General features: G+C 38.5%; 1 protein-coding gene across 1 annotated transcript in view; it reads right to left on the minus strand.

The window, feature by feature from the left end:
- Positions 1–115: 115 nt before the first annotated feature.
- Positions 116–8,606, minus strand: part of LOC110455352 — a 23,618-nt gene continuing 15,127 nt past the window's right edge. The window contains exons 5-9 of the mRNA XM_021505433.1: positions 7,123–7,223; positions 4,535–4,584; positions 3,488–3,626; positions 1,561–1,658; positions 116–1,072 (exon numbers count right to left, since the gene is read on the minus strand). Of these exons, the coding sequence (XP_021361108.1) occupies positions 872–1,072; positions 1,561–1,658; positions 3,488–3,626; positions 4,535–4,584; positions 7,123–7,223 (589 nt within the window). The 3' untranslated portion in view covers positions 116–871. The remainder of the gene's footprint in view (positions 1,073–1,560; positions 1,659–3,487; positions 3,627–4,534; positions 4,585–7,122; positions 7,224–8,606) is intronic.

Here is an 8,606-nt window from a genome sequence, read left to right on the forward strand (position 1 = left end):
AGGGACTAAGTCCCCTGCAGCAGTGTTTTAACCCCCCTTACTCCCCAACCCCTATGTGTATGTAGATTTGATAAAATTAATTCAATAAAAGCAAAAAACAATCCAACTTCTTTTCATTCTTGATGCTTTATTTATTTTTACATAAAATCACTGTTTCTGTCTGTGAAGAACACCATGATCACATTGTAAAACTTAGAGCGATGTCCTACTTAGTACATTCATATTCAAAATAACAGAACAGCTACTCATTCAAAGATTAACAAGACCAATTCAATAAAAGATTATAATGTTGAAGGTGGCGTAAAAGTACACCCTTTTCTCTTTAAGTCAGATAGGATTTGCTAATGTGAGGAAGATGGTGTTATTCCTATTGCAGTGGAACCTCACGGCAAGTCTGTGAATATGTTAAACATTGCCTCATTTTCAATTTTGATTGACCGCAAAAGTAAGGCACAAATAAAATGTTTAAACTATAAATACATTTGCGCTGCAACCCACTATATGATTTGAGTATGAAAGCAGAAACTCTCCTGACGTAACACATGGTTTACTTATGACATCATAGATTAACCTTGTTCAATGAGAGTCTTGTTGCTTCGCTTCGGATAACATGGAAAATGCCCATGCGTCAAACGTTCAAATGATTAAGGTTAATTATTGCAGAATTTACAATCGTGGGCTTCATGCAATATGGATGTAACTGATTTGCGTTCATACCAACATGAAAATTTTAAAAAATGCTGTTCAATCCATGTGAAAAAAACCCGAAATCATACCACATGAAATTTCATGACTTTTCCTGAAATGAGCTTGAGAGACAATTCAATACAGAGAGAAAAAAATCCATAATGTCCCAAGATTTTGATATTTGTTACTGTTTGTCTCCTGCAGGTTTCAGTTTGAGATTTCTCATGCTCCTGCAAAAATGTTTTGGCAAGTTGCTAGTGACAAACAGATTGCGTCCGTCCAGAAACTCGGGTATAAGGATGGACATGGCGTGTAGATGTAATGGAATATGGCGCACTTTGCTTTGTTGTACTCCAAGCTTCCGAAGTGTTGTAGAGTCCAGTTTCTGGAAGCAATACAAACATTGGTTTACTGAATGGTTTACTTCGGATCAAAAGTACATTTTGTATGTAAAAGGTGTTAGAAAGTGACATGTTCCTGTGTAAAACCTACACTCAATGGCAGTTTCACTTCACCAGGTAGAACTTTATTTAGTGTCTGGAAAATATTAGCAGGGATGAAAATTCCGTGTAATATGTGAAAGGATATTCTGATCAAAATATTTTGAAAACGTTTGTGCGTCTCATCACCATGAGATGTAGGAGATGCTAAAAATGTGTGGAGTACCACAGTCCAGGCTCCATCCCTGCAGGTAGGGCGTAAGACCAAAAGTGAGGCATTGTCAAGGGAAACATTAGGAAGAAGAAAGTTGTTTAGAGAGAAGAGAAAAGATAAGATCCCAAATTTAGTCGCCTCTTACGATCATGCAATGGGGGCAGCAGGTACAATTCTTACGCCCTAACTGCAGGGATTGTGCTACCTATTGTCTCTTACCTGTGGGGCAAAGTTCAGGAGGTTAGAATACTTGTGATCTCCCAACACTGGTGTGTTTAGTCCAAACGACAGGTGAGCTCGAAGCTGGTGTCTTACACCTATAATATGGAACATGACAAAAACATGAAAATGGATTTTGTTTCCTTGACAAATCCAGTCTAAAGGGTACAACTGTATCAGTTAAAACCACACAGGAGTGTTCTTTTCAGAGCTTTGTTTTTACTCAACTTAATTTCCCTTTAACAACTAACTTAAAACCTAGCAGCTTTGAAGTTGAGGGGATAGTTCGTTGTTTTGAGTGGCTATACTGGCAATAACATTACATATACGACACATTTGGATTAACATTGACCAAATTCTTACATTTCCATGTCAGTATGCATGCCAATCTGTGCGTATCGACAAAATCGGTGATTATTTGTTTAGATCTGTGAAAAGTTTTGGGCAAAATTCGTACAACATGTGCAATGTTTCGTTTCGGATCGAACTAGATGCCTACACACGGAAGGAAGGAACGCTTCAATAATAAATGGAGGTTAGAACAAGGAATATTTACTATTTATTTTTCATTTATTCAACAAATACATTTCATCCGTCCTTCCTGTTCTGTTGCCTGCTAGACCTATCAGCACTAGGTGGCGAGCTTGACGCCATATTGTTTTGATTAGAAACGGGGCTTGGCTAAAGTGCGATGGGAGGAGCTTAACACGATTGATCATGATTCTATCGCAGATTAGAACACGGTCTGTATCCAATCAAAACATGCATTGCAAACAAATCGTGTTAGAATGGTGGTTGTATCTGATGTATTTTACACCTTATTCACATGAACATTGAATGCTGTAAAAAGCCCAATAGGTTTTTCCTGGCTTAGAGATACTTTCCTCGTTAAGACGTTAAGCTCTCAATGTTTCTGCCCACAGGCAGTTCGGCCCATAAATCGGACTCTCACCTTGATGTTGTGTATTGATAATTCCTGTGCGTGATAATTAGCGGTGTAAGTGTAGGATTAGCAGTGTAAGTGTAGGATTAGCGGTGTAGGTGTAGGATTAGCGGTGTAAGTGTAGGATTAGCAGTGTGTAGGATTAGCGGTGTAAGTGTAGGATTAGCGGTGTAAGCTTCGGAGTTAGAACCCATAAGTTTATACATTTTTTTGACTTTCCATCTATATTTTCAAATATTAAAAATTTTGACAACACTAATTCTGTAAAATGCATCATATGGTTGTGATTTATATAGAATATTTCTGTAGGAAAGACTTGAATATTTCATGATGACGAATACATGTTAATAATATTATCTAAACTTGATGGTACCCTTCACCTTCAGCATTGAACTGCTTTCAGGATTCCAATTTATTACTACACCATACTGGTAGTCACTTTAAAGGAATGAGGCATGATGTTTAATCAGAGATAATTATATAAAACTTAAACTTAACAGAAATAAGTTTCGGGCTTGTGGCCGAAGGGTTGCGTGTTCGAGTCACGGCACGGCACTGTGTTGTAACTTTGAGCAAGATTCTTTACTCCGCTTGTTCCAGTCTACTCAGCTGTAAATGAGTACGTGGTTGGGCAGTGCTAGAATTGTTGAATGTTAGCTGTGAGCACCGAAATGGCAGCACCAGCTATATGCTTCCCAGGGAGTTGAGAAAGGTATTCGTTGGTAAAGGCCCGATAACCACGGATAATAATTTGTGAACTGCTTTCAGACTACTTACGAACTACTGATAAAGCGGTATATAAGAGCCTCAAATTATTATTATTATTATTAAGACATTATTAAGACATTTCAAGTAACTATACAAGTCACTGTTCTTTTTATAAATTCACAATGCCTGGAAATACCTTTATAGAATTTTGAAGCAAAACATGAAAATACAAATTGGCAAAGATAAATTAAGCGACAGTACATAATGCAGACATACCTGTGAGAGGAAGGCACTCGACGAGCGCTGTGTTATCTCTGCTTGATATAACCTTGTAATGGGTCACTGCCTTAAATGTTTTTACCGACGACTTAGTGGCAATCCTTCCATCTGGCAAGAAGTTGGGTTTCAGTACCATCTACAAATGTGACCCGGAATCATCATCAAACTGCAATCCCATTGGCTATAAAAGCATGTTTTGCTTATTCAGTGTTTTTTTATATCAAATTTGAAGTCAAAAATTCACCTGTATTCCCTTTGAAAACATGTATTTTTTCTTAAATTTTGTCAAGCAAGAGGTCCCAAATAGGATCTTGGTGCCCTCCATTGTAGGATCTTGGTGCCCTCCAAAGTAGGATCATAATTATGAAAAACAAGAGATCCCAGAGGCATCTTGGCGCCCACCATCGTTGTATGTCAGTTCAATCTTTTCGCTACTTTTCTCTTATCTGTTTGATTAGTTTGCCAGACAGCCATCTTGTTCCTCTGATAAGTCTCAAAAGTTAACATGTACCACTTAGAGCTAAGAGAAACCTACATTTAAAGCGCTTTAGAGTGGCTTATGTTAGCTAGATAGGGCGCTATATCAAATGTTGTATATTATTATTATTATTATATCAAATTTGCATAAAAATCCCTCTGGTACGTTCGGAGAAATATCCAGCTAACAAACTTTAACTCTCAAATTCAAGATGGCTGCCTGTCAGCCATCTTGGTTTTGTGATCAGTCCCAAAATTTGATATGCATAACTAGGCACCATGAGAAACCTTCCTGTGAAATTTCAGAAAGATCCCTCTGGCACTTTCTCAGAAATAGCACTAACAAGATTGTTTAAGGATGGACGGAATGACGGAAGGACCACGGACACAGGGTGGTTTGAATAGCCCACCACCTGACGATATTATTTGTTTCTGGTCCAAGTAATTTTTAAGTAAAGTTACCCTTTGGTAAACAAAAATATTTTCACAATTATGATAATTGCAGAAAAATGAAAAAAAATAATTATGTCAGAAGATTTCCCAGAAAACTGACACTTTTGTACTGACCCTTTTTTTGCCGTCTACAGAACCCTCCATCATTGGGATGTCAATGATACCTGCCAGACAGAAAAAACATGGTATATTTCTCAAATGTATAACATTTTATAAGAGACTTCCTAGACACCTCTTTACCGGATCATAACCTTTTTCTGATTGGTCATTTTTTCTTATTTATACATAGAAAATAACAAAATGACTTTCATCTTGAAAAACATTCATAAGCACTTGAAACATATTTGAAATTTTATGCTTTGTTAACTCATTCACCCCTAAAGATACATTTGAACTCTTCCAATTCAAAAGTTGGAATAGCTCATCATGAAATTTCAGGGGTGAATGTGTTAAAAGCACAGGGACTTGACATGTTCCTATGACCCAGAATGAAAACAAGAGGCCCAAGGGCCTTAGCGGTCACCTGAGTTATATCATAGGTACTGGTAGCTTTATTTTATTGTTTAGATGTGATGTGGAAATCAGCATGTAAACTAAGTGAAATACAATACTTGTCATGTCATCAATGGATAAGAATTTGAAAATATTGGTAAATGTTCCCTTTGGGGCCCCGCCCTAGCCCCTGGGGATGGGGCAGGAATCCTAATTTTACAAAGTAAAACTCTCATTTACCCAAGATGATTCTGACTAAGTTTGAGCAATTTTCTGCTGAAAATGGATAAAATATATACCGAAAAGTGTTATTTCCCTATATAAACTATATTAAACGTTAACCCCTCCCTAAGGGAGAACGGATAGCTCGGGGTCCTGATATTTTCAATTTAAATAAAGCCCCTGATGATCTTTCTTTCCACGTAAAGAAAATCACTGTAGTACCTCTGAGTCTGGAGAAGAAGATTTTTGAAATATTGATTAATTTTCCCTTTGGGGCCCCGCCCTGGCCCCAGGGGTCGGGGTAGGAATCTCAATTTTACAATTTGAAACCATCTACCTCCAAGGATAATTCTCACCAAGTAAAAATAATTTCCTACAGAAAGTTGTCAAAATATACCCAAAAGTGTTATTTCCCTATATAAACTATAGTAAACTTTACCCCCTCCCCAAGGGAGAACGGATAGCTCGGGGGTCCTGAAATTTACAATTTAAGTAAAGCCCCTGATGATCTTTCTTTCCACGTAGAGAAAATCACTGTAGTACCTCTGAGTCTGGAGAAGAAGATTTTTGAAATATTGATTAATTTTCCCTTTGGGGCCCCGCCCTGGCCCCAGGGGTCGGGGTAGGAATCTCAATTTTACAATTTGAAACCATCTACCTCCAAGGATAATTCTCACCAAGTAAAAATAATTTCCTACAGAAAGTTGTCAAAATATACCCAAAAGTGTTATTTCCCTATATAAACTATAGTAAACTTTACCCCCTCCCCAAGGGAGAACGGATAGCTCGGGGGTCCTGAAATTTACAATTTAAGTAAAGCCCCTGATGATCTTTCTTTCCACGTAGAGAAAATCACTGTAGTACCTCTGAGTCTGGAGAAGAAGATTTTTGAAATATTGATTAATTTTCCCTTTGGGGCCCCGCCCTGGCCCCAGGGGTCGGGGTAGGAATCTCAATTTTACAATTTGAAACCATCTACCTCCAAGGATAATTCTCACCAAGTAAAAATAATTTCCTACAGAAAGTTGTCAAAATATACCCAAAAGTGTTATTTCCCTATATAAACTATAGTAAACTTTACCCCCTCCCCAAGGGAGAACGGATAGCTCGGGGGTCCTGAAATTTACAATTTAAGTAAAGCCCCTGATGATCTTTCTTTCCACGTAGAGAAAATCACTGTAGTACCTCTGAGTCTGGAGAAGAAGATTTTTGAAATATTGATTAATTTTCCCTTTGGGGCCCCGCCCTGGCCCCAGGGGTCGGGGTAGGAATCTCAATTTTACAATTTGAAACCATCTACCTCCAAGGATAATTCTCACCAAGTAAAAATAATTTCCTACAGAAAGTTGTCAAAATATACCCAAAAGTGTTATTTCCCTATATAAACTATAGTAAACTTTACCCCCTCCCCAAGGGAGAACGGATAGCTCGGGGGTCCTGAAATTTACAATTTAAGTAAAGCCCCTGATGATCTTTCTTTCCACGTAGAGAAAATCACTGTAGTACCTCTGAGTCTGGAGAAGAAGATTTTTGAAATATTGATTAATTTTCCCTTTGGGGCCCCGCCCTGGCCCCAGGGGTTGGGGTAGGAATCCCAATTTTACAATTTTGAAGCCTCATCTACCAAGGATGATTCTGACCAAGTTTGAAAAAAATCCATCCACTGGTTCTTGAGAAGAAGTTGAAAATGTAAAAGTTTACGCACGACGCACGACGCACAACGGACGACGGACGACGGACGACGACGGACGAAAAGCGATTAGAATAGGTCACTTGAGCAAAGCTCAGGTGACCGAAAAACCCACCAATGGTCTGACCTCCAGATCACTTATTATTGGACCATGGGGTATTTATTTCATTCCGGGTCATAGGAACGTGTCAAGTCCCTGTTGATAAAAGTAATGAAATGAAATGACTGCCAAACACGACCAATTATACGATTGATCAGCTTACTTCTACATCTATCGGTATCATGACTTTCTACTCACCTTCCTTGGGATGAGGAATGCCCTTCGTGATGGCCCAGTACTTTTTTACCACTGTCCTTTCCGCAAAGGCTTTCGCCAATTGTGCAGCCATGTGTTTAGTTCTGAATAAGCACAAAGTCAGTATCAATTAGCAGTTGGTGTAGTGTGTGACTGGTGCCATGAACAGATATCAAGTTATTTCCACAACCGTTTTACGAGTAGGTAATACTGTAAACATTGTAGTGGTGATTTGTGTTTAGAGTTCCCTCCCCTACCCGAGGTAAAACTGTAAACATTGTAGTGGTGATTTGTGTTTAGAGTTCCCTCCCCTTCCCGAGGTAAAACTGTAAACATTGTAGTGGTGATTTGTGCTAAGAGTTCCCTCCCCTAACGAGTAGGTTATACTGTAAACATTGTAGTGGTGTTTTGTGTTTAGAGTTCCCTCCCCTTCCCGAGGTAAAACTGTAAACATTGTAGTGGTGATTTGTGTTTAGAGTTCCCTCCCCACCCGAGGTAAAACTGTAAACATTGTAGTGGGGATTTGTGTTTAGAGTTCCCTCCCCTAACGAGTAGGTTATACTGTAAACATTGTAGTGGTGTTTTGTGTTTAGAGTTCCCTCCCCTAACGAGCAGGCTATACTGTAAACATTGTAGTGGTGTTTTGTGTTTAGAGTTCCCTCCCCTTCCCGAGGTAAAACTGTAAACATTGTAGTGGTGATTTGTGTTAAGAGTTCCCTCCACTAACAAGTAGGTATTACTGTAAACATTGTAGTGGTGATTTGTGTTTAGAGTTCCCTCCCCCAACAAACTCTACAGCCTACCATATTTGTGTCTCTGATTATTGACCAGACATTTTGACAGCATACCCTTAAGTTTTTGTACCAATGACTGACAGCCACTGCTGAAGTCAATATCCTTGTTCTACATAACCTAAATACAAATATGTAAAAGAAACACGGTCACCTGATATATTTATACAGAGAGTTGATTTTTGTTTTTAACATGAACAGAAATATTATTCAAAGTGACAAAAAACAATAAAACCACCTTATTCAATATCTAGCATGCAGATTTAAGACTGAAAAGTATTTGAAACTAGCACCTCTGATTCTAAACAAGGAAAATGAAGAAATTTTATTTTAGCACACAGACTCCATTAGGCCCCACCCTACAGCCCTTGGGGGTAGGGATGGCTCAAAATTTACAAAGTATCAAACTGTCAACTCAGGGTTATAATTCCAATCAAGTTATCAACATGTAATATTCAAAGTAGCATTTGCCATTATAAACCATAACAAATTTTGCCCCCCCCCCCTCCTTCTCCAGGGGGAAACGCGAGACCCCAGGCTCATGAAATTCACATACTATCAAACTGCTATCCAATACTGATAATTCTAACCCAAATTGAATTACTTCCAATGGCAATTAAACAAATGTTTGTCCAAAATGTGATTTCCCTATGTAAACTATAGTAAAGTTTACCCCCTCCCCAGGGGGAAACGTGA

The sequence above is a fragment of the Mizuhopecten yessoensis genome, unplaced genomic scaffold (assembly GCF_002113885.1).
Source record: "Mizuhopecten yessoensis strain PY_sf001 unplaced genomic scaffold, ASM211388v2 scaffold8205, whole genome shotgun sequence".
Taxonomy (NCBI): Eukaryota; Metazoa; Mollusca; class Bivalvia; order Pectinida; family Pectinidae; genus Mizuhopecten; species Mizuhopecten yessoensis.